General features: G+C 47.3%; 9 protein-coding genes across 9 annotated transcripts; 6 read left to right on the forward strand and 3 right to left on the reverse strand.

Annotated features, from left to right (window-relative positions):
* Positions 1 to 477: 477 nt before the first annotated feature.
* PEX2_023540 (DNA-directed RNA polymerase II core subunit RPB2) lies at positions 478 to 4310 on the reverse strand (the record flags this gene model as incomplete). Its single annotated transcript, XM_016739629.1, has 2 exons — positions 478 to 640; positions 706 to 4310. The coding sequence occupies 2 exons, from the start codon at positions 4308 to 4310 to the stop codon at positions 478 to 480; spliced, it is 3768 nt and encodes a 1255-aa protein (XP_016596373.1).
* A 52-nt stretch (positions 4311 to 4362) lies between these two features.
* On the forward strand, positions 4363 to 4629 carry PEX2_023550 (uncharacterized protein; the record flags this gene model as incomplete). Its single annotated transcript, XM_016739630.1, has 1 exon — positions 4363 to 4629. The coding sequence occupies one exon, from the start codon at positions 4363 to 4365 to the stop codon at positions 4627 to 4629; it is 267 nt and encodes an 88-aa protein (XP_016596374.1).
* A 471-nt stretch (positions 4630 to 5100) lies between these two features.
* Positions 5101 to 7306, reverse strand: PEX2_023560 (beta-catenin-like protein 1; the record flags this gene model as incomplete). The annotated part of the gene is made up of 10 exons (XM_016739631.1): positions 5101 to 5183; positions 5229 to 5346; positions 5396 to 5680; positions 5731 to 6245; positions 6297 to 6390; positions 6439 to 6673; positions 6724 to 6830; positions 6889 to 7121; positions 7175 to 7229; positions 7280 to 7306. 10 exons carry the CDS (start codon positions 7304 to 7306, stop codon positions 5101 to 5103), a joined length of 1752 nt encoding a protein of 583 aa, XP_016596375.1.
* A 321-nt stretch (positions 7307 to 7627) lies between these two features.
* On the forward strand, positions 7628 to 7876 carry PEX2_023570 (uncharacterized protein; the record flags this gene model as incomplete). Its single annotated transcript, XM_016739632.1, has 2 exons — positions 7628 to 7753; positions 7823 to 7876. The coding sequence occupies 2 exons, from the start codon at positions 7628 to 7630 to the stop codon at positions 7874 to 7876; spliced, it is 180 nt and encodes a 59-aa protein (XP_016596376.1).
* Positions 7877 to 9334: 1458 nt separating this feature from the next.
* Positions 9335 to 11701, forward strand: PEX2_023580 (transcription factor domain-containing protein; the record flags this gene model as incomplete). Its single annotated transcript, XM_016739633.1, has 2 exons — positions 9335 to 9928; positions 9983 to 11701. The coding sequence occupies 2 exons, from the start codon at positions 9335 to 9337 to the stop codon at positions 11699 to 11701; spliced, it is 2313 nt and encodes a 770-aa protein (XP_016596377.1).
* Positions 11702 to 15654: 3953 nt separating this feature from the next.
* Positions 15655 to 16611, forward strand: PEX2_023590 (uncharacterized protein; the record flags this gene model as incomplete). Its single annotated transcript, XM_016739634.1, has 1 exon — positions 15655 to 16611. One exon carries the CDS (start codon positions 15655 to 15657, stop codon positions 16609 to 16611), a length of 957 nt encoding a protein of 318 aa, XP_016596378.1.
* A 227-nt stretch (positions 16612 to 16838) lies between these two features.
* Positions 16839 to 18419, reverse strand: PEX2_023600 (nicotinate phosphoribosyltransferase; the record flags this gene model as incomplete). Its single annotated transcript, XM_016739635.1, has 5 exons — positions 16839 to 17059; positions 17116 to 17443; positions 17504 to 18123; positions 18179 to 18262; positions 18314 to 18419. The coding sequence occupies 5 exons, from the start codon at positions 18417 to 18419 to the stop codon at positions 16839 to 16841; spliced, it is 1359 nt and encodes a 452-aa protein (XP_016596379.1).
* Positions 18420 to 19383: 964 nt separating this feature from the next.
* PEX2_023610 (uncharacterized protein) lies at positions 19384 to 20538 on the forward strand (the record flags this gene model as incomplete). The annotated part of the gene is made up of 3 exons (XM_016739636.1): positions 19384 to 19599; positions 19668 to 19920; positions 19979 to 20538. The coding sequence occupies 3 exons, from the start codon at positions 19384 to 19386 to the stop codon at positions 20536 to 20538; spliced, it is 1029 nt and encodes a 342-aa protein (XP_016596380.1).
* A 1578-nt stretch (positions 20539 to 22116) lies between these two features.
* Positions 22117 to 24196, forward strand: PEX2_023620 (uncharacterized protein; the record flags this gene model as incomplete). The annotated part of the gene is made up of 4 exons (XM_016739637.1): positions 22117 to 22751; positions 22877 to 23262; positions 23432 to 23649; positions 23801 to 24196. The coding sequence occupies 4 exons, from the start codon at positions 22117 to 22119 to the stop codon at positions 24194 to 24196; spliced, it is 1635 nt and encodes a 544-aa protein (XP_016596381.1).
* Positions 24197 to 24692: the final 496 nt, after the last annotated feature.

Consider the following 24692-nt stretch of genomic DNA (forward strand, 5'->3'; position numbering starts at 1 on the left):
ACCTGCGTCCATGTTCATGTAGATTGAAGATTATTTGTAATGAGTTGTAAAGACTAAATAAAACCTTCTATAAACTCCACCTCATGCAAGGGGCCCCAATAACGGTTAGACTCTATTAGCAGGGTATTTGAGTGCAGTGGATCTCTTTTATATTTTTAGATCCGTGGGATGGTTATCCGAGAGTCGGAGATCTATTTATATCCGGTTTGATTCGAATGCGTTTAGCGACAGGAGACATTGGGTCAAGGTTAGTCATGCAGTACAGTGCTGAGTATGTTAAGCACCAACTCGAATTACAAATCTAGGACCGGTGGAAAAAAAACCACACATAAAGTGTTTCAATTCAAGTATGTAGGGCCGGTTATTGTAATGCGATGGCCAACGATCCTCCGAGACGCCACGAAACAGGCCAAGCAGATGCGCATTTTTCCAGCAAGATCATTAAAGTACAAATGTGAAGATAGCAAGAACCGTAAATCAACGCACCGAAACCCCAGAGCGATCGGTGAACATCCGAGCGGCAATGTTCATGGAGGCCAGCTCTTGGAACAACAGCTTGGCAGCGTAGGGGATGTGGACTTGCGAGATACGGTGCTTGTTGTTGCAAAGACGGCACTCGAAAAGACCCTTCTTCAGTTTCCTATAAAGACGGTTAGCTTTCTTTGCAACGAGGAAAAGATATAAATTAGGGATTGGAAAACTTACGCAACTGGTGTCATCAGGCCGCAATCGTCGCAAATATGAACACGGAACGGATCAGAAACGTCAAAGAGACGCTCCTTCAGGAAAGCACTGGCGCCGTGGGCGATCATACAATCACGTTCCATCTCTCCGAAACGGAGACCACCGTCACGGGCACGACCCTCCACGGGCTGACGGGTCAGAATCTGAGTAGGACCACGAGCACGAGCGTGGATCTTGTCGTCCACCATGTGGCGCAGACGCTGGTAGTAGGTGGGACCCAAGAACACCTGCGCCACCATCTTGCGACCAGTGTGACCGTTGAACATGACCTCGAAGCCACGCGACTGGTAGCCATGCTCACGCAGCAGACGGGAGACCGAATCGACAGTGACATCAGTGAAAGGAGTAGCATCACCCTCGAATCCACGAAGAGCGGAAACCTTGCTGAGCTGACATTCGATCAAATGGGCAATGGTCATACGGGACGGAATAGCGTGTGGGTTAATAATCAGATCGGGAACGACACCTTCCCGAGTAAAAGGCATGTCCTCCTGTCGGTAGGTGATACCAATGGTACCCTTCTGACCGTGACGAGAGGCAAACTTGTCACCAATCTGGGGGATCTTGGTGGTACGCATGCGAACCTTGACGAACTTCAGGTCGTCGTTTCCAGTGGAGACTAGAACCTGATCAACGATACCATTCTCAGTACTGCGCAGTGGCGTAGACACATCAATCTTTGTGTGTGCCTTGGTACGCTGACCGAGCTCCTCCGCATCCGCAGCTAGGGGAGCGGTCTTGCCGATAATGATATCTTCTCCAGAGACACGCACACCGGGAGCAACGATGCCGTCCTCGTCCAACTTATCGTAAGTACCCTTGCGCATGCCAAGGGTGTCAATGCGCATAGGCTTCTCGAATCTCTCAACAACTTGCAGTCCCACCATCTTCTCAGTATCCGCGTAGGTACGGTAGAAGAGACTGCGGAACAGACCACGATCGATACTGCTCTGGTTCATGATAACGGAATCTTCCTGGTTGTAACCAGAGTAAGTTGCAATAGCGACAATAGCATTCTGACCGGCGGGCAACTCTCGGAAACGCAGGAACTCCATGGAACGAGTGGTAGCCAAAGGCTTTTGTGGGTAGTAGAGAATGTTAGCCATAGTCTCCATACGCTGCGAGAAGTTCGTCAAGAAAACACCCATGGCTTGTTTGCCCATGGCAGACTGATAGGTGTTACGCGGCGACTGGTTGTGATCCGGGAAAGGAATAATACTGGCGCAAACACCCAAGATCATACTAGGGTGGATTTCGCAGTGCGTCCAGGTGTGGGCGCGCTGGCTGAGAATCGACCGAACACGCTTGTTGGGGTCGCTGGTTTCGTCTTCTGGCAGAGCGTAACCTGCCTGAAGCTGTCTCGAGATCTCGAGATCCTCAGGGGTCATGACAATCATGATTGTTTCCTCTTCTTCAGCATCAACATACTCAACTGCTCCAGAACGCACCAGACCATCCCATCCAAAGTATTGTTCACGACGTTCTTCTGGGCCCAAGTCTGGTGGCAAGTCTTTGTCGGCCTCGAGCTTCCGAATGTGTTCCTTGTTGAGAACCAATCCACCCGAGTTCTCACTCTTAGGGTCATTATCGATAACGAACAGTGGCCGGCAGACACGTCCAGTATCGGTGAAGATTTTGAACTCCCGTTCACGAATGTCACGAATCAAACTGACTTCGTGGGAGATCATGTTTCGTCGACGCAGATTCTGCATCGTAGTAACAAGATGCGAAGGGTCCCGGTGAATACCCACCCAGACACCATTAACAAACACCTTTGTCGCGTTAGGTGTCACTTGCGGTTCAAACTCCTCGAGAACTTCCATGTTGCGCTGAATCATGAAGTCCACGATGGGTTCAGCAGGTGTACCAACAGTGATGTAGCACATCAATGCCAGGTTCTTGACGAGACCACAAGCTTGACCTTCGGGTGTCTCAGCCGGGCAGACCAGGCCCCAGTGAGTATTATGGAGTTGGCGGGGCTTGGCAATCTTGCCATCTCTGCCAATTGGTGTGTTCGTTCGGCGCAAGTGGGACAAGGAGGAAGAGAATGTGTAACGACTCAGCACCTGGGACACACCAGCCTTGGCGGAAGCCGCCTTCTTCTGCTCGCCCCAGTTACCAGTAGCAAGAGCATACTTCAATCCACCGGTCAATGTACTAGCCTTGATACCAATGTTGAGATAGATTTCACGATTGGTCTCAACGCATCGCTGCACGTAACGCTGGAGATCCTTTGTGACTCGGGTGAAAAGAGTCCGGAAAAGACTGGCCAAAAGCGGACCAGCCAAATCAAGTCGCTTCTTTCCGAAGTGATCACGGTCATCGACATCGCGACGACCCAGAGCACACTGAAGAAGTCGGTGCACCATGTATCCAAGGAAGAAAGCTTTGCGAGTTTCGCTGCCCTCGCTCTGCGAAATGTGAGGCAGCAATTCCTTCTGCATAATATCCCGGGCGTAGCGCACACGACGATCGTGATTCAGATTCGACTGTGACGATCCACGCTTGGCAATGAAATCTAGGGCAACTTCACGGTCCTGGATGACAAAGCCCTCCTCAATACACGGCTTCAACATCTCCAACATGGGGGTATCGTTGCGGTCATAGCAAATGTGGTTGAGAATATCTTCATCGGAAACGACGCCCAGCGCACGGAAAACGACGACGATTGGAATATCGGCCTTGACGTATGGAAGGGTCGAGCGAATAGTCGGGCCAAACCCTCCTTTGGCGCTATCACCCTTAGCGAAAAGCTTCAAAGTGAGCGACGAAAGCATGCGCGAGCCCTTTTCGACTGCGCTTCGAATTTCAGCAATGTATGGTGTCGGGCTGGGGGGTGCCTTCTTGAAGACCTGCACGATGTTGCCTGCACTGCGCTCCTGTGCGATCAAAACCTTCTCACTACCGTTAATGACGAAGTAACCACCAGAGTCGTAAGGGCACTCGTTCCAAGCGTAGAGTGAGGCATCATTCAGATCCTTGAGGATACAGTATTTAGATTTCAGCATAATTGGCATCTTTCCGATGAAGACTGTTTCCTCCTTCATCTGCTCCTGTGGAAGCTGCTTCGTTTCCCAATCGAGGTAGGTGCCTTGTGTCTTCGTATCGGCCTCGCCATCATTATCGTCGTCATCGTTGGGCTTGCCCATCCTCTCACGACCTTCCATAATCTTCTTTGTGACACCGAGGTAGAGTGGGGAAGCGTAGGTGAGGTTTCGTAGACGAGCTTCCTGAGGCAACATGATCGTGGTTGCACCATCGCCTTCGGTAACGGATGGGCGCGAAAGCATGACAGTGCCAAATTTGAGCTCGTAACGGCGCACAACAATCGGCTCGACTTCGTCTTCGGAGGGGGGGAGAGTCTGGTCGAGAACCACCTGGCCTTGCTCCTCCACAAGCTCCTGCATAGTCGAGGAGATGAATTCATCGAATGAGTCCAACTGCTGAGAGACAAGACCCTTCGAGTCAAAAAAGGACGTAATCACCGTCCAACAATCCTCGGAGGTGATGCCCTCGTCCGCCTCATCGTAAAAGTCCTCCTCGTATGTCTCATCGTAGTCTGCCATGATTGCGGCGAACTAAGGTTAGATATCGATTAAAATAATGAAGTGAGGAAGAATGAGAAACAAGAAAAGCGCAAGGCGCGTCGGCGTGGGAGCAGCTCCGCGAGAATCGCCCAACGCGCTGCAACGCCCGCCTGTCAGTTTCCGGAAGTGGGGATGGCAGGAAGTCAAGAAGTCAGAGACAGATGCAAAAAGCAAGGCTGACAAACTGGGGGGGATGAATGAGAGGCTCCCCGATAATATTCCGATGAAGGGACTGATCTCCAGACGTTTGGATGCTTCTCAGCAAGGCGCTAGTCCCAATCGGGTGGCTCACACGTGATTTTGCCTCACCGCCCTGGGAATCGAGGCCGCACGTGATGATTCCTGACCAAGCAAACATGGCGAAATGGCGGAGCAAATATAACTTTCAGAGAATAGTAAAGAAGTATAAAATCATGTATTACATACAACATAGATGCTGTTAACGAATTGTATTTAGTCGTGATGGTTGGAGGAGCGTCGCAAAATTTGAGTTTTGTCTACCCATACTCCGTACAAGAATGTATATAGCGACAACCCTATCCTACGCGTATTGCCCGATAACCTTCATCTTAATTAGAACTGTGCTCGACATACCAAGGTCTCCATACATAAGTGGCGGGATTCAAGTCTATGAGATCAAACAATTCAATCCGAACGGCATGCTACATCTTGGTAGAATATCCGTAAACGTTGGCTCCCAGGTGTAGAACCTGTGGATGGGATTTATTGATAACATTGATATTATGATACATTACAATTCCGTCGTTGTTCAAACAAACTGCAAAAGAGTGCTCAGCATGTCCTTCAAGTCCGTATGGCCCGGTTCATCCTCTCCAAGACCTTCGATTTGTTCTACTCGAGTTAGCTCCGACGATTATAGCGATGTGGGTTACTTACCTTGCAAGGTGCCACGGATCAGGGACAAATCTTCATCACGGTCTGCAAGAAGTGAGACGATCTTCCTCTTCACTCCATCATCTTCGGCAATAAGCCATGCCAAGATAACATCAATTGTCTAGAGCAGTTAGCGAAGGAGCCTTGCTAGCGCAGAAAAAGAATCGTACCTGCAATGAGAACAGACCCACGTCCAACCGCCTTGACAGCCATTCGCCAGCCATAAGTTCTTGCTCCTCCTTGTCAAACGTTCTGCGCTCTTTTTCAATGGCTTGTTCGACAGGCAACAGGCGTGCGGCATACTCGCGTCGGAGATTGACGAGCTTCTCGATTCTCGCATAGTCCTTCTCCATAAACTTGGCCAACGTGCGGATGCGAGTAGCAGAACCACCAGGTAGGAGACGGAGAAGAGAGGCAAAAATTCCCAAGAAATGTTCAATAGTTTGACCCTCTTGCTGGATGGATATTAGCACAATGCAATTTGACTGTGAAATACCAAGCTTACCTTCTTAAGGAACATTCCGAAAACTGTTTTCAGGCCAGCTGCCTCGACCAACCTCTCGCAGGCCGGAGCACCTCCCACTCCACCCAAGGCGTGGTCAAGAACTCTCAGAGCACGTGGCTTACTGAACTTGCCCTCCTTGAGCATGATCAGCGCAAGCTCAACTCCTTCGGCCTCCACGAATTTTTCTTTCCCTGCATCTTCCTCGACAAGGCAGATGAGGGCGTCAAACAGATTCTCTACATATTCCTCCTCGTCAGAGTCCTTAGCTGGGTCGCGTTTGCGGTACGCACTGAGCAGCTGAAGGAGGATATCGATCCCGTCAAGCTCGATAAACTTCGTGCGATTCTTTGGGGTAGACTGTAAAAGAATTGCCAGTATTTCTGCGGCATATTGTTTGTTTTGGCTGACAGCCGCTTCTTTTTGCTGAATACGGGACAGGATCCAAGGCAAGATTGCAGCGTCCTGTCCAATTTTCTCCGCATGTGATGTCTGGGAGGCTAGGTTTTCCATTACACCTGTATTGAATTAGCAAATCCTCACACTATTTACTCAGGCAAGATACTCACCTAACACATAGTATACTCCCGCTCGATCTGTCTCAGACCCTTCATCAAGTCGGGAGAGATTTTGTGCCAACAATTCGATCAGATCAGCCTCCATCTAGTAATAATTAGTACTTGTTACTGATAATACCATGCCAAAACATACCATTGCGTTAACAAGAGCATCCCATTGTTCTTGCTCTGCCTCAACGTCCTCGTCTGTCAATTCACTGATTATCTGGACAACATCAATTGCAATGTCGGCATTTTCATGGGACAGGAGAGAGGTCAAGGATGCGACGCATCCCATCTTGGCAAATTCTTCATATAGCTCAGAATGCTCAGACAGGATGGACAAGCCTTTGATTTCAGTATCCAAGTCGGCCTCGGAAGTCATGAATCTGCAGCATCATTAGCACCGGTACATACAGCTGTTCTGGCATGCACGTACTTTTGTGGATCACTCTCAAACTTTGCTCTTAGCTCGGCGTTCTTGGAGATCTTCTTCTCGAAATTCAATGCGAAGCGGCGCACCCACGCAGAGTCGAACTTCTCGGGCTAAATGAGCATACTGTCAGCACCTGGACAAATATCCCGTGTACCACAGGTTCCATACTGGAGCCTCGTCTTCCTCTTGCTGGTCGATGTATTCCATTGCTTGGGCTGTCTTGTGCTCCATTCCACCACCGAAGAAGCGGCCCTCCTCGTCGTCTGGGACGTCCTCCTCGAAGTCTGGAGGGAGCTCGGGTCCAGCTTCACCGTCGTCAATCTCGTCCTCCACCATGGGTGCTTTCCCCTTGGATCTCACATCACCACTCGTATCTAGTTTTGCTGATTTATAGACCTCATCTGTTGGGTACGTCAGGATTTGCGACAAGCGCGTTTGCGGGGAAAGAGCGTACTTGGATCTTGGACAGGCTCGAACTTGCGCTTAGCGCTACCTGTGTTGGACGGTGTCTTTACGCGTCAGATATTCCTTTTGTTCGGTAGGTGGACTTGGAACTCACTTTAAACAGCTCGTCGACGTTCTTCATGGTTGCGGCGACTAAGACGCCTGTTCCGTGGACAATATGAAGACAACCAATCTCTGAGGCAATGGTTTATGGAGCAAGATTGATTGTGTGAGTGAGATGTTCAGAGCAACAATGAGGAAAATATAAATATAAAGTAAAGGCTAGAAGACGCTGTCGCATCGTCCTTCACTGCGCGGGCAAAAGAAATACGGTTGCCGACAGGAGCTAAAGACGCAGTAACGCCAAGCGTTCCGAGGCCGCAGATTTCTCGACGTCCGATCATCATTCTAACATCAACATCAACATACGCCTTCTACCTTCGTTCATCACATCACATACAAAATGGCCCCCAACCAGCGCATCGTTCCCTCCGGCTCTCGGCCCCAGAAGGGCTTCGTTAGCACCCTCTACGACGAGGCCACCAACCCCGAGAACAAGACCATTGTCCGCAGTATCGTGATCTTCGGTGTACGTGTTGGCTAATGCATAATTTCAACATCCCAATGATATACGTGAAACTTACAATAAATGTTTTAGGCCGGTATCGCATTCCTCCACTCCAGCTTCGGAGAGTTCCTCCTTCCTCCGTAAGTCGAGCCAACCCAACACGTTTCCATCAAGAACAACCGAATGAAGATCATCTAACCTCACGCAGTATGTAAAATCATCACGCCTTTTATACCTCCGGTGATACGACTCGGACTCCCTCTTGTGAAACTGTGGAAGCATATCGGCGTCGGTCAAAGGAAAACACATGATGCATAGGCATCTTTTGCTCGGTAATTTTTCGATTGGATAATTTGTACAATATTTTATTGGCAGGGCATGTACTATCCGACATGCTGTGTCCTGTTTTGAGATTCATGAATATCAGGAATTTTGCCATTTGCTGGATGTCCGGCGATGTGGTACAATCCAATTTTGTGTCCATGATAATTACGGCCTAGTCTCTTAAGATTTGGAAGAGGCTAGAACTACTATATCATACCGCGCTTGGCAATAACAGGATCCACCTTTGCGGCGTTCTTCGAGTGTACGGGTATCAGGATCAGAAGGCAACACTAGATGGGTGGCGATCAGCGACTGCAACAAGCAGAGATAGTTGTGTATGGCTCTTTATTTGGTGTATTGAATCTAGGTCAATCCAATGTGAGATGTCGTTCAATACGCAAGGAACAAGAATCATAGCAATGTTTCCATCCTTGAACATGCAGCGATATAACAATTTATGATTTTTTTGTAACACATTATACCTACATACATAGGTAGTGATATATATCGGGTATCACGGATCATCCAGCGATACCTCCTGGTCGTTGGCTACACGGGACCCTCCCCATCTTCCCATTCGAGATGCCTCTGGAGAGATAAACATTTGCATTACATACATAGAGCTGCCGACTCAATAAAAGTGCATCTCACCCGTTTATGTGATCCCATTTTGACGTATATTGTAAGGTGGCAGTCGGAGGGTGAAGCACATTCAAAAATGGAGGCATAGTCCAGGCCATGGAAATGTACGTGTACAAAAGTTATTCACAAATAAACGGTAATGTGGATACTGCTCCTTTAGGTATGGACTAGGTAAGCATTAATATTGACTAAGTGCTTATTAAATGTGCCTGAGCACGTTTATTACGTGACTTTACTGGTATTTACTCGGTGAGCCTGATAGAAGCGATGCTCAGATGGGAAACCGCAACCCGGCAGAGGAAATATGGTGCTTTTACGTATTTTATGTGAGTGTTCAAAATAACCAAGTTATTATAAACAAGTTATGATACTCTTTCTTTAAATAAAAATTGAGATGTTTACAGGTCCAGCCAATTAGAACTTAGCAATTTTAACAATCTCCAATGGCACAAAAGAAAAAGATGACAAACCGAATGTTTGGAAAGGGGCGATCTCCCTAGGGGCCCAAGACCCCGCAGAATGCCCCCACATTTCCCCAGTTCCGAACACCGCCTTCTTAGCTTGCCCGGGGCATTGACGTCTCTTTGACAAAATTGCATACTTCATTCCCAAATAGGGCTACATGACACATCGCACATGAGAGCCCTAGAGGTCATGTCTTCCACCAGTCTTAAGCGCAAAGTAGCAGAATCCAGCCAGGAGCCTATAGCTAAGCGCCACCATCTTTATGGGTACGATCCGCACTCCCCATGGTTACACCAGTCAGCATCTCCCGGGATATGGCGGACACGGGGGAATCCAGGTGTGCAGCACTCGATGCCCCTATCAAATATGGTGTCTGCCGTTCAAGACTTGATAGACCCGGACTTCGATCCACTGACAGCGATGCTGGACGACGAGCCCCGATTTTTAAAACCCTTACCGGCTCGCATCGCCCCGGAGGACTTGGAGTTCCTGCGATTTCGTGGTGCCCTATCAATTCCAGAGACCGGGTTGCGGGATGAGCTTCTTCGCTGTTACATACAATGGGTGCACAGCTTCATGCCAGTTTTGAACTTGCAAGAGTTTTTACGATGCGTGGCTGAAAATGACCCTGAGGGAAATGTTAGCATCCTACTCTTTCAGGCAGTCATGTTCGTTGGTACGGCTTTCGTCGATCTCAAGCACTTGCAAGATGCCGGGTATTCAACCCGGAAAAGTGCGCGTAATGCGTTCTTTACTCGATTAAGAGTTTGTTTTTCTTCGAGCGGTGGCTATATCATTCAACTAACTCAGAATCGATAGTTACTCTATTCCCTCGACTGCGAAGAGGATCGCATCGAGATTCTCCAAACACTGCTATTAATGACCTACTGGGCTGATTCGGAGAACAGTCCCCAGCGAGATATTTGGGATTGGATGGGAGTCTGTAACACACAAGCACAGTCGATCGGTTTAAACAAAGACCCTGCATCAGGTGAAATTGACATACGGACTCGAAGGCTCCGTTCCCGGCTTTGGTGGTGTCTGTACTCCCGAGATCGGTTGATCGCTATGGGTATGCGGCGCCCGCTTCAGGTTAACGATGGAACGAGCAGTGTCCCCATGCTCAAATTGGACGATTTTGATTTTGAGCCTTTCTCTCCATATGTGGTGGCCAAGTTCTATTGCCGCCAACTCCAAGATGTGTCACATCAGAAACGCCTCGCTACCATGTTCATCGAGAAGGTGAAGCTCTGCCAATGTATTGGTAGGGTAATATTCGCGCAGTATACACCATCCCAGCGCCAGTTTGGAGCTACAGACCGGACTACGGTCACACTTACCCCTCGACAGGCTTCCGAGTCCGAGTTTGCGCGATGCGGCCAGAAACTCGACTCATGGCTTAGTGCGCTCCCTAAAGATGCACAATTCATTCCGAAGTCGGGAAAGAACTTCCATGATGGTGAAGATGTACTGCTGCTTCATGGTGCGATGCTACGTATGCTCTACCATGCTACTAGCAGCGCACTTCACCGGCCTTGGGCAAATTCTTCAAAAGATCAATCTAAATCACGGACGGACTGGCGCGATGCTGCTCGCACAAAAATGAACGATGCTGCTGCGGGGATCACACATATTATTCAAGGCTTAAATCACCTCAACCTCACAAGGTTTCTACCGCAGTCTGGAGTGACTGTGATTCTACCTGCCGCTGTGGCACATTTAACCAACACCATGTCCGACGACCCCGCTGTCCGTGAAAGCAGTGTGGACAATTTCCATCGCTGTATTAAAGTCCTCCACTGTCTTAAGGATATTTATCCAGCCGCCGGCCAAGAGTTCGCCAACATTGAGGCCGCCATCAAAATGCAGGCAGGTGCCTCCAGTACATTCTTTCAAGTCATGGAATACAACCTCGACGCTCCTGCCACATCGTTGGCGACCAGGAAACCAAGCAATACCAACTCCATCTCCCAAGCCCAACCAGCCCCACCTGCTAGTGTAACCGAGACTCCCAAGTCGCGAGCACAAACTGCATCTACGCAACAGAACATGCATCAAAGAAAGCCTAGCATGGAGCCCACGCATGAACCTGCCCCGCCTTTATTCCCCAATGTATTCGATCAATATACCGACCTCGGCATCATAGACAACAATCCTTTCAACTATCTCTCCATCGACATCGACTCCTTCCCCGACTTTCAGACCCCTCCCAATCCAATGAAGTCCAACAATCCAGACAAACCCTATATGTCACCACCACCTCAAGACCAAGATACAATCGACTGGGCACAAGAGCTGTTCCAAGACACCGACCTAAATCTATACAGCAACACAGACGCCTTTCGCAAACCCGAAAAGACAACTCCTCCCCTAGATCAAGATCAAAACCTCGACGATCCATTCTCTTTTACTTTGAGGGATACAGATGACATTCGCTCAGTTCATTCTCGTCATCAGTCAATGAACGATGGAAGGCCCGAAATCACTGGCGATCTGGATCGAGACTTGGGGTTCCAGTCTGGTGATGACATGTTCTAGTGTATATAAAAATCGGTATTTGAATGTCGTCATACCTTGAATCATGCCCTGCTTGTCTGGGGTATCTGATGAATAAGATAGACAGAGATATCTAATGGGTGGTTCTCTATGGAAGCAGAGGGAAGTAGACAAGAATGGGTCTACCTTTGTATATATGCATTGGACTGAAATACAAACAAAGCAAACATGAACTGCATACGTGCACAATCATATTCTTTGTGAATCACATGCCTAGGTGCCTGAGTCATTAGTACGGATGTTTGTTATATAATTCCCATGGCCACTATTTTCCACGGATTATTTCTCCCTGCTCTCCAAAACATCATCCCGTTATCCAGCCCGCGATGTTTCCTATATGTCCAGACACATCTGGACCATGAATGCCTTGCTATATATGATAGCCCGCTATATTCACCATTCGGCTTTGAATTGGCGATTCTGAACCTGTTCTGGACAACCATACAATGATGTGGGAATTTGGTGATGGTTTCGGGGTATCTTCGGACACCGACGCTTCCTTGGAAAGCACTCACTTCAAAATGCGAGCCAACATTCAGACCATGCATCAGTAGACAGATACTGTGGGTCAGCACAAACTCGCCAGTAATTACATATTGCCTTTACGTTGGAGGAAATCCAAAAACTTGAAGATATCTATGGCCGAGGATCAAAATATCGAGTTTGCCATGTAAGTACTCGAGAACGCTTGCTTTTTGCTTGTCTTTCTGATTATTGTCTCGACATAGGCACACCGTAAAATCGGTTCTTCATGTGCATTTTGAGCCTTTATTGCATAGAGCGATGAATGAAGAGGGAGTGTCTGGAGTGCCGACTGTCAAAAATCTATTGGGCTCACGACACTGATGCTCCTTGTCAAGCTCCATACGGCGACCCTCGATTAAATGTCGACTGCGCTGCTTGTTTCGAAACAAGTTGAACTGAACTCTGGCTTTTCCTTTGACGTTAGCACGGCATATGGGCTATCTCGGACAAGGGGTCTGCCATAGCCACTGTTCGCCTCGACTTCGCTATTCTGAAACTGTTTTATAAACAGCGATTCAACGATACGGAAGTGAATTAAGTGCCTGGTCATCGAGCTCATGAGACTGGCTTCCTGATAAAGCTCCCCTTCGACCGTCTGTCGAATTATGACCTCGTTGCTTGAACCAAGACACGTCGGAGCCAGCGACAGCCCTCCCCGTCCCAGTTTTATCCCTCCCTATCACAGCACCGGCACTCCGGCAGCCGAATGTCGATTGTGACAATTGCCTCGGACCGAAGTTCTGATATAGAGGTGATTACCTTGCAGCCGGCCGATGGTGAATTTCCTAGGTTGGCCGCTGGCTTTTCCCTTGATGTGAGCACAGCATACTGACTCTGTTGAAGATATCTGTCAAAGCCAGTACTCGTGTCGTCCTCGCTCCCAGACTTTCTGGGTTTGCTGGAAACATCACACCAACCAAGACCCATCAGTACTATCTTCCTCACACGTCCCGGGCCTACACAACGCCATACCGAGAGCGGAACCTCAATCATCACCACTGGCTCTAATAATGGCTCGGACATCGAATTTGTCACAACTAGCCGACCGGCAGTTAAAAGTATCACTTGGTTTGTCCGAGACCTGGGGAGTGCTGACCTATTTCTGCTCGATTGCCTCCACGGATAGTTCCCCGTAGTCCTCCTAGCCCGTCGCTGCGCTCACCCTCCTCTGAAGTCCGTGAAATGTGCCTCCACTGCATCCTACCCGTGGTGTTTGATGCTCCCACCATGCGTCGCCGCCATCGTCCGTTTTATCTCCCTGGCTCGGGATTTGTGTGCAAGCTGCTTGTTCGGTGGTCTAGCCTGCTTGCGTGTCCCAAGCGCAGCTGACAGAGACCTGGAAAGTGACCCGCTACGGACCTTTTTAATTTCCCGAAACCTGCCATCCTACAACATGTAGGAGATAAACTTCTGGGTAACCTCTCAGCTTACTGTTGCAACCGAGGCGAAGCTGCGCTCGAGGCTCTGAGATAAACCAAACTCTTCGTCTTTTGACCCCTCTCTGCTCTCTACTTCGTCAACGAACAAGCTCGGCAAAACATCAAAACAAGGCATAGCTACGTTGAGTTGAGTAAGGGCTCGGTGTTTAATTGCTGTGTCTGGATTTCTTTCACAGACAGCGATAAATTGATCTGGAGAAATGCCAGGGTCCAGTGTCAGCTCAGACAAGCGTCATCTGGCTTTCTTTTTCAGAACTGGGCCCAAAATTCTTGGAGTTGCCAGAATTGGAAGGCTGTCTGTGTTACTTCTGGTTTCCTCAACCCAGAAGCAAACAACTGACAATGTTTGGTCATGATCTGAAGCACAGGAAAAGGTGGAAGCAGCCAGATACAATGCAGGCAGAGCGGAAATATATGGAAACATCTCTCAAATCGATGTCTGCCTTCCCTCTTGTTACCAACATCATCACTCTGCTCTCTAATGGTGGGTGGGACCGTTCCCACATCCATCATTTTTTAATAAGAAAGAACACCGTGGCTCAGACAGACTCGGACGTATATGCGGGTGAGTGAATTGATGCAAAAAATTGATACTTGATGCGCCTTCTTTTTCCTGGAGCGGATCCCTGATATTTTCACATGCTGACCAGGAAGAATGACCATAGATTAAGGCCCCAGTCAAGCCTGGGTGGACCAGTTTTGCAGGGATGGTGTTAGCCTCCATTTTGATACTCTGCATGTACCAGCATTTCCCGACATCTGCTAGCATTTCTTGACTCGCTGGTTGTTCCAAAGATACAGAGTGCCTAATCTAAATACTTTCAGATTCCCGAAACAGCTGATTCCTCGAGCCTTGTCTCATTGAGGAACCTTATGCATAGAGCTTTCTGGAGAACTTCATTCGAAGAAATTCTCGCCTGTCTCGCTTCACCTTCCTGTCTCTCGAGCTTACAGGCCAGCCTTCTCTTATCTAATGAAACATACTAGTGAAGATGATATATCAAGCGGTGAGATTCTCACATGTGTTTTTATAGTAGATTATCCAGATACTAACTTGTTGGTTCTGTAGTAACCATCTGGGTGAAGATGACGAACATGAATCATCGATCATCATCAACAGATTTGCTTGAGGGTATCGACGAGAATGGACAGATAACTGTTCCCGATATCAATTTGCGAAGATATCCATTGTTTTAATCATGAACTTAAATTATTTATACCACTTGTCATCACAGAGTATGCTATATCTAGTGGGATAAGTCTTTCCTGTCCCAGGGCTTTGCTAGATTCCCAGGCTATCCGATCCCCAACAATGCCTACAACCGGACGACAGTAGTAGCTCATATACATTGAGCCCAATGTATATGAGCTACAATGCTTTCTGCGATTCTGCATGGTTGTTTGCAAGCCCCCAAAATAAATGCAGGGCCGTCTGACTCCATATTGCACCCCGTTAGCATGCCGACATGCATTTTGTTTCGAGGTAAATGCCTTCTCATGATGAAGTGTCTCTTTAGAGTCTACTGTGATCCGGTAGCCACTAGACCCAGAACTGCAACCATTCAGATAGCCTCTTTCCGTTATAATCCAGTCTCTATCAAAAGCAACCATACGTTAAGGTTCCAAGATTACTTACTTGGTAAAAGTCCTCGGACACTCAAATTTATATAGAATGTTGTGGTCCCATGCCCTAGAAGTCTGTATAGCAGCTTAGTCGTCCCGCGCGTTCTCTAGGTCAACAACAAGACCGTTTGCTAGTCCATTGATGTGTGTAGTATTCCACCTGCATCTTCTCTCTATTCCACTTAATCCTTTTCTTGCCCATCTAACCGGTTCTTACATTGACCCATCATTATTGTTTCACGCAATACGCAATCTATGCACGATGAATATCCCCACCCAAAACGTGAGTACTATTATGCATACACCGTAACCGCAAACAAAGACTAGCTAACATGCCCACGGCGTAATATGACGGGCCAAATCATCCGCCAAGTTCGCAGACGCAGCTACGCAGATCCAAAGGAACGCATCCCACCGGGCGTGGAAGAAGTGATCTCACGCGGCTCCTGCCACGTCGGCAGACTCAATGATAAATTGGTTCTGAAATACGCATCCGACTTCAATGATCCCAGCTTCCTAATGAGTATCAAAGTGGAGAACCGCATCCTGCAAATCATAGGCCCGCACCCCCGAATCATCGAATCCAAGGGTCTTGCCGAAGACGGTCTCATTCTGAAGTACTACCCCAACGGCACGCTCCGCAACTACATCAAGAACCACCCATGCACGACACTCGAGCGCCGCCTCGAGTGGTGCAAGCAGCTCGTGGACACACTGTCCTTCGTGCACTTCAAGCGCGTCATCCACTGCGATATCTGTCTGCACAACGTCCTTCTCGATGACAACTTTGATATCATCCTCGCGGACTTCCAGGGTCTGGTCATCTCCAGCGAGGACGGTAGAACCCTGCTCGATGGATTGACCCGTGAGTGCGCCAAGTCGTACATGCCGAGGCAGCATCTCTATTCTGCGAGTTATCGGACTGATCTCTTTGCTGTCGGATCGGCCATGTATCATCTTATTGCTGGTCACGAGGTTTTTCCTGAGTTGGATAGCTTTGATGATGAGAAGATTATCAATGCTCGATTCATGAACGGGGAGTTTCCAAACAATGACTATGTGGCTAGTCACATTGTGGAGAGGTGCTGGCGGGGACAGTATGCTTCTGCTGCTGAGATTTCGGTTGATATTTCCCAGGTTCTGTCTGCTACGAAGGCCGTTGATGAGGCGTTGAAGCTGCTGGGTGTGGAGGTAGTCGAGGAGCAGCAGAACGTCGAAAAAGTTGAAGAATATCAAGATGACGGAGAGGAGGACGGAGAGTACGAAGAGGACGAAGAGTACGAGGATGAGGACGAGGTGTTGTAAGCTTTGAGTGCACATGACTCGGCTGTACATCACTGGAGAGATTCATTGCTGAAGAACGGAATTGAAACGTCGTCAAGGATATCATGTATTCTTATTCTGAGTTGGCACATTATGTCTAGCAAAAATCAATAACAGCCTCTCTAATACAATATGATCATGGCTCATGTTTAGCAAATGGTTAGGAAATATTCTAGGATTTGGGGAATTGTATCACAAGGATAGGCACTCTATGCCTGCTTCGTCCAGCGGCGACTCTCATCACCCTCTTCCCACTCTTGCTCGACGTAGCCCAGCTTCATCTTGACTTCCTGGACCTTAGCGGAATCGCCCATGTTTTTGCCCAGATTGTCGCTAAGCTTGACAGCGGGACTGCCGTTCGCGGTGGCGATCTTGATAACGATGTTGAGAGGCTTGGACTTCTGTCCGGTTGATTTGTTGATAAAATCATCTGACAATTTATCAGTGTTATGTTCTGTGTTGTAGGATTATAAAACTCAAACTTACTTGTAAAGAATGTTCCCACTCCAAAGGTAGGGTTAAAGCCTGCTTTTTCGGCAATTTCTTTGTACTCCAAGCAGTGTTCGATATCTAGCGAATCTGAGAACACCACTGTCTTGGTGTCGGTGATACCCTGGCTATCATAGAAGTCCCGGACCATCTTGACGAAGAACGTTGGGTCGCCTGAATCTTGGCGGACACCGGCGTAGCTCTGGGCGTAGGTTATCGTGTTCGGCTTAATATCACCCTTTTGGTTTGGTACTGAGATAGGCTTGCTGAAAGCATCCAGGAAAGCCGGCGTACCGAAGGTGTCAGTGAGAGCAATTCCAAGAACCTGTGTTTTACTGATTAGTCTGCGGCGTTTCTGAATACTCTGGATTTGAAAATTACATACCCCCTCTCCGAAACAGCCAAGCCAGTAACTCAAGGCCAACTCATTGGCCTTTTGGTAGTCGTCCGTGATAGCCGCAATGGTCATGTACCATTCGTGTGCCACGGTACCGACAGCACCCTTATTGTATTTCATAGCAAAGTGAACATTGCTAGTTCCGGTCATGACTCCGGGCCAGCCCTGCTTCTTTCCTTCCTCCGCCGCACGGCAAAGTCCCTTCATAACCAGGTCCTGGGTATGGTAGTCACGGCGACGGCGGGAGCCGAATTCAGAGAACACACAGCCATTCTGGAGCAAAGTGCAACCCTTCTGATATGCTTTCTCTTCCTGGTTTTCGTAGTCCCAGTCCTTGTCGGTGAACATGAAGTACGCTTGGCTGGTCAGCGCCAGCAGCGGGATTTCATACAAGATCGTGTCGAGCCAGAGACCCTCAACAATGTACTCCACGTTGCCCTCATCGTTATCGCTGCCCGTGTCTTGTTCCGGAATAAACTTGATCTTGATATGCTCGGAGGGTCTGAGGTGGAAGGTCTCTAGGAAGGCGAGGTACTCGTCATTGAGGTAGGGGCAGTTTTGGCGGAGCCATTCACGCTCTTCGGCGGTGACGCGAATCACGGCCAGTTCTTTACGCGTGTCAGTTATAAGCTGTATAATTGCGACAAGAAGGGGTATACTTACTGTCCATCTGCTCCAAAAGCCATTTGTATGCCCCGCGTTGCAATTTCATGTGCGGGGTCCGATTCCTGTAACCGTAGGTCACGTCTGCGCCCAGATCAGCCCCGGATCTCTCATTCCTCAGTTAGGGCTACTCACAAACATCTGGAAAGTATTTGAAGACCGCGCATTGCATGGTCAGCTTGTACAGATCTGTGTCTAGCAGGGATGTGACGCCCTGTGGCGGGGACATGTCTTGGCCCATCTTGTTGCTTAACCGGGGGTTCCGGTCTATCGGTGGTGATTCAATGGAAAGGTGTAGATCGCGAGAAGTTGGAGGGCAACTTGGACCAACAAATAGGCAAAAATAGCCGGGTTGTTTGCTGTTTCTTTTCTTTTTCCCTTTTAGTTGCGCAATCAATTTACAGCGGGGAAACGCGCCGATATGCCGATTATCTGTTTGCTATGTTTGCACCATTTCTACATCTATACTTTCTCTTTCTGTTTATGTTCTTTATTTAGTTTATCATATTTTCTCTTTGTTAGCTTGCCTTGCCCTTAGTCCTTGTTGCCTTGCTTATCTCATACGAGCATTCAAATTGAAGAAGGATGGATATGTTGCTAAATATATATATTGTACAGGGCTTGGACACTGCTCACCCACCAACGGCAATAACTACCAAAATAGGCACCACTAAACCTGGGATCATACATTTATTGACCAATGGTGGTCTTCACAACTAGGGCAGCCACATCTATAGATGTGGGACTAAGATGGGTTGATGGTGACTGACTTCCCCATTGGTAAGAAATGAAGCTACCAACATATTCTGATAGTCGTGTTTCTCTACTTTAAAATTCTGGTTCAAATAGTACAAATCGCTTGTTCTTCTTTATTGTCGGTGTCGGGATTTGAATCCGATAGCAGAGAATCTAGCCATGATCGTGCTAAGCCTACTAACGCCACTACTAGCGCCGAAAATACGATTTTTGTCCAGTCAATCATCAATCGCGGACTAGTTCGAATGTCTACGTACCCCCTCCATAGCTTAGTTCATTTCTGGTAGAGTGGGGCCCAGGTTATGTGTCTCGGGGTACTCGGCCCTTCGGTGTCGTCCATAACCCGAAAATGGTGTTAGGGCAGGAGAAGAGCAGGATATATAAACGAACTAATAACCCCTCCTCGCCCCATTGTCTCTCTGTCCATTTTCGCATGTTAAAACATCAAAATGGCGACCGATCCTTATCTACATCTGGTGGAAGTTCTTTCCCAGTTTGACAACGCTAATAAATATCAACCATTTGAAGTAATCAACACGAGTTACAAAGGCTTAAACGAGGGTCGCTCTCACATCAATGCCGACATCCTCATACCACGGACTATACTATCTAAACAAGAACTTTCAAAATACCCAGTAATGATACGGATTCATGGCGGATTTTTGGTAAGGGCTATATTTGCGCTGAGTAGACTATATTGCAATCATTCGATCGTAGATTAACCCACCTATAGGTTACCGGTTCTAGCCATTATCCTGTTTGGTTCGCGAATTGGACGTTGGACTACGCCATTTCAACAGGTGCAATTATCGTGGCTCCAGACTACCGTTTGTTGCCTGAAGTATCCGGAAAAGAGATATTGGAAGACATGGACGATTTTTGGCATTGGGTGCATACCCCCCAATTTGCTGAAATAATCAAAGACGCCAGCGGCGGTCACATTATTCCCGACCTTGACAGGCTCCTCGTTGTTGGGGAAAGCGCAGGTAAGTCTTTTGGGATGGAATCCAATATGGCGAACAAGGGATCTAACTCAAATATAAGGCGGATATCTGGCTATGCAACTCGCACTCAGCCACCCATCGGAAATTCGTGCGGTTATCGGAGCCTATCCGGTCCTTGATGTGAAGTCAAGGTTCTACACAGAGGCATATTCCAAACCTATCCTTGGAGTGCCCAACCTGCCGAATGAAATTATTGAAGAACACATTTCAGCTATGCGATGCGCACCCTCACCTACCGCGGTTACTGGTGCGAATCCCCCGGATCGTCTAAAGCTGGCATTCTCGGTCTTTCAAAATGGTCGATTACTAGAGTTCCTCGGGTCAGAAGACTATCTATTCCCACTGACTAGGGTTGAGAGTCTCGCTTCTACCGGAAATCTGAAACTACCTCCAACTTTTATTTTCCATGGAAAACAGGACTCAGCTGTGCCATTTGAGGGCTCTCAGCGGTTTTACGATTTAGTGCGAGAAAGAGCGCCTGATGCAATAATTAAGTTCTACGGTGGAGATGGTGATCATGGGTTTGACTTTGCGACAACGCTGGAAACGGATTGGATGAAAGACGGGTTGGAAATTATTTCAACCGCTTGGCTTCGCTAAAGAACGGTGCACTCGAATGTGTGACAAGCTATATTTCACTGAAGATTGCACAATATAATTTGCTTTAACAACTCATATCATTTTACATAGTGCTTGCTGGAACATAATGGTAACATAATGGTACAAGCAGCAGACAACTACTCTAGATGACCTCTACAACGCTTGAATATGAAACATCAGACTCCAAAAACCGGGTAGAACATGTTCATACATGCCCGAAGAATCCATAGCCAATGGATCATGGAGCACCACGGTTTTCCTCTATCTATGGTCTAGTGCAGATGCTGGCAGGAATCGAAAAGCCGGAGATGGCGGCAGTACAAACCAGGTTACAGCAAATTATATACTAGAGCAACATTACGAAGTATTCCAATCCAAGTGAATCAACCTGTTTTGCTCGGATAATTATTGTGAACATGTAGGAATCGACAAAAAACAGATCAGTGACCGTCAACCGAAATTTACTCAAATTATAGGTCCATATGTACCTAATATATAGGGTCCACGCTTTATTGATTGCCGTCGTAGTTTTTATGCAAAGAAAGCAAAGGAATTTGGCTCCTCAGCATTGAAATACCGGCACATATGCGGCCGAGAGTTACTGTTTTCCTGTTGGTTGATAGTAGATTTGGGCTTTAGATGTTTATAAGGGGACTGACGCACGCGCGTTCAAGCTGACCTTGTAAGTACATACCAAAGAATAACAATTGATTTTAAATCATCATCTTAGCAATAAAGGGTATTGCTAAAGATTCATAAAGCAAAAAAAAAAAAACAAAACAAGAACAAAAAAAGAAATTGTTGTGCATCATCCGTGAATCGAACACGGGCCTCGTCGATGGCAACGACGAATTCTACCACTAGACCAATGATGCTAGTTGATGTAAGGAGGCCCACTATTATGCAACATAAAGTAAAACTCATTTTATTTCCAATTTATCCCCTATAGCATCGTCACTATATGTACAGATATTTCGAGCTTTACTGAATTATTTGTTTAGAAATCTTCTGTACTCACCGATGGCTGAATTTTACAGCGAGGCAAAAACTCTTGACCCATATCTTTTTGGGTGAACCTTTTGATATATATATATATATATCGCCACCAGCACAACGAAAACGAATTAGAACTTATGTCAGGGCTTGATATCCATGCTACTAAGCCCGGGGGTATATAGCGGACCTAAGTAAGTTTTAGTCGGACTCCTATCACTCCTATACCCTCGAATAAAGCATACGCAATACAAGTACGTGAAAAAGTGCTAAACCTCAGATGGAATTGCTTAGGGATCTTCTAGATTTAGTGTTTGTCCTTCGATGCATGTGCTAGGCAATATAGAGCTTGTCCCATATATAAATATTCAAACAAATAAAGATATTTTTCGCGTTCTTCTTTATTCAACCCTCGAAGCTGCTCTCCCCATATCATTCGAACCATCATCAAATCATCAAAATCCCACTTGGTGGAGATAATTGTGACTTGGATGCTACTACCAGCGTATTTTGTCCTATTCCATCATCAATTAATCTTTCCAGCCTCCATTCAGGTATCCCCGTCGTCATCCATCCACCTACACTATGCCTGTCAATCCATTTTTCGTTAACTGGAGTGGCCCAGACCTCGAGATGGCATACGCATCTCCGGTCATTGTGCTGGAGAAAGGAGCTAGAAAAAGCAGTTATGTTCGCCACATGGCCAAGGAAGCACAACCCCTCAGGCGGTTCAGGGATGAAGATGGCAAAGCGAGTAGTGACGGCAGAACGAGACGGCTGTTTTGCTCAAGTGATGATGATGGCAGTTTCACGGATGAAGGTTTCATCAACCATGACTTTCGGGTTGGGGGGCCGAACCTATGTCCATTACCTGCTAAAACCTACGAGATAAAAGAAGACCATCCTCTTTATCCAGTCTTCGAGGTATTAAAACGCCGAATGGATGGTCCAATCGGTAGAATCCTTGATGGTTTTGGTATTGACGATGACTATGTAGAGTTTGTGGGAAGAACAGAGACAAAATTTCCCGACGGCTGTCCTAAGCTGACAGTACTTATATCTGCAAAGCGTACAGTTATGGATGGTGTATGGCTCAATGCGGCGAGAGCCATTCGAGCTTCTCTTCTTTCACTCAGAGAAACAGAAAAGAATGCCAATGCCAAAAAATTACTTGAAAACATGGTGGTTGAGATTTTGGAAAATACAGATGACCATACGATGTATGTGTTCCCTGTCTTGGAGCAAGAAGATATCTTCGAACAATGGCCAACGATTCGGACACAGATCTTGGACATCCACGAAACTGATCTCTTGTCCATTCCATTGGATGCTACCGTCGAGGCAGAAATCGAGAAGCGCAGGATAATCCTGCGACTGTGTTGATTTTGGCATATCCATGGAGCAACACTGATTGGAAGGGCTTTAGAGACGATGTTGTCAAAGTTCTCGACCGAGCGTGCCTTCCGATGGTGGCCGTGGAGATTTCCACCGCTTGTAACGGGGAAGAAAAAGAGCCTCGCGTAGAAGTGGGGCTGGACAGTTTGCATGGACTCAACCGGTTGTATCAGACAATTGCCCCTACGCTTGACGATGATGTATGGGGAACGCTGTCGGGGTTCATCGAGTTGCTGGGATTGCCAGATGTGCCAGACGGGCGATGGACGCCATTTGGTTTGACTTGTTACCATTGCGTAAAACCAAATCCAGAGCGTGAGGGGATTTCCTACGATAGTAAGATCTTACTCATGGCAGACTCCTTCCTATCGCTGACGTTGATCTTAAGCGATTGAAAACTGGGACGAAAATGGCGTATACCCAGGTGATCAAGATGCCAAAAGACATATGAAGACGTAGTGTCCTAGTGGGTTTGGTATGCAAACCGAACTAGAATACCTCACAGAGTTGACTAGTAGGATCCTGCAGGATAAAAACTATCTAGCAGGCGAGGATCGCCAGAAACGCCGCCAATTGTTCCGCCCTATGGAAGTCGACGAGCCCCAATATAACAAACAGGTTGAGCACCTACGAGATCTACGGCTCTTAACATTGGAGCTTGAGGAAAAAATGAAAAACCCATATTCTGAATTTGGTAACGTATTTGCCGCTTCCGGATTCAAAGTACGACGTTGGGTGTTTTCTGGGCGCCCTTGCGGGATGAAACTTGATTGGGCTTTGATTAAAGTGCACCAAAGCCGGTTATCTTGGACAATAGTAAGAGTTTGATAGCAAGCCCTCAAAGTTTTGGGCTAACGCAACAGTCAATTGACAGCTGCCTGATGGAAAGAAAGCCACTGATATTGGCTCACTGGATTCCCGGCGACCCTTTGCGGGCAGACCAGTTTGGGCATACGGATTTAGGCAGGGATTGACCTGGGGTCTTACCAATGGGTTGCAGGAACCAGCGTTTTTGATGTCCAGGGAGAACGGATACACGGAAACAATTGTGATTCATCGTGATGTCGTACTTGGGTTGAATGGTAAACCATTTGCGAACAAAGGGGACTCTGGCACCTTTGTGTTTACTGGCGACGGCATTCTCCTGGGCATGATGTATGGAGGGCGACGTGGTGCGAATAGCAATGTCAACTACATCATGCGCACAGTCGATCTTTTACAAGACATCAAGGAACGCACCGGTGCCAAGGACATTCGTCTTAGACAGTAATTGGATCCCAATGAGACTCTGACTGATAGCATCCCCTTTCTAACCTTGTAGACTTTATTCAACACTAGTAGGTGAAACAATGAATCTCTGACAATCTAGTAGAATTTATGAAATTATCAGTAGCTCCACGCCACATTAACTAAATATCTTAGCATCAATCGAGGATTTATAAACTTACTCCATTCTAGATTAGAACCCTATCTTGAATATTTTCAAACTTTTTTTGTACCACAACCTACTACATAAATACATGTATGTAGATAATTAGGTACGATCTGATACTCCAAATGTGGCATCTAAACAGTGGGAAGGTTGCTGTAGCTTGCTCCTTCCGAAGGCCACACTGTATCACACATACTAGTGCTTTCATGCCTCACACATTGTATATCGGAACTCATGAAGTGAGCTAGAGACAGATCCGATGAGACGGAGATCTCACCAAGTCGAAAACGAAAACCCTCTGAAAACATAACTTGGTGGTTTGATTGAGCAAGAG

Source organism: Penicillium expansum (genome assembly GCF_000769745.1).
Source record: "Penicillium expansum strain MD-8 chromosome Unknown contig60, whole genome shotgun sequence".
NCBI lineage: Eukaryota > Fungi > Ascomycota > Eurotiomycetes > Eurotiales > Aspergillaceae > Penicillium > Penicillium expansum.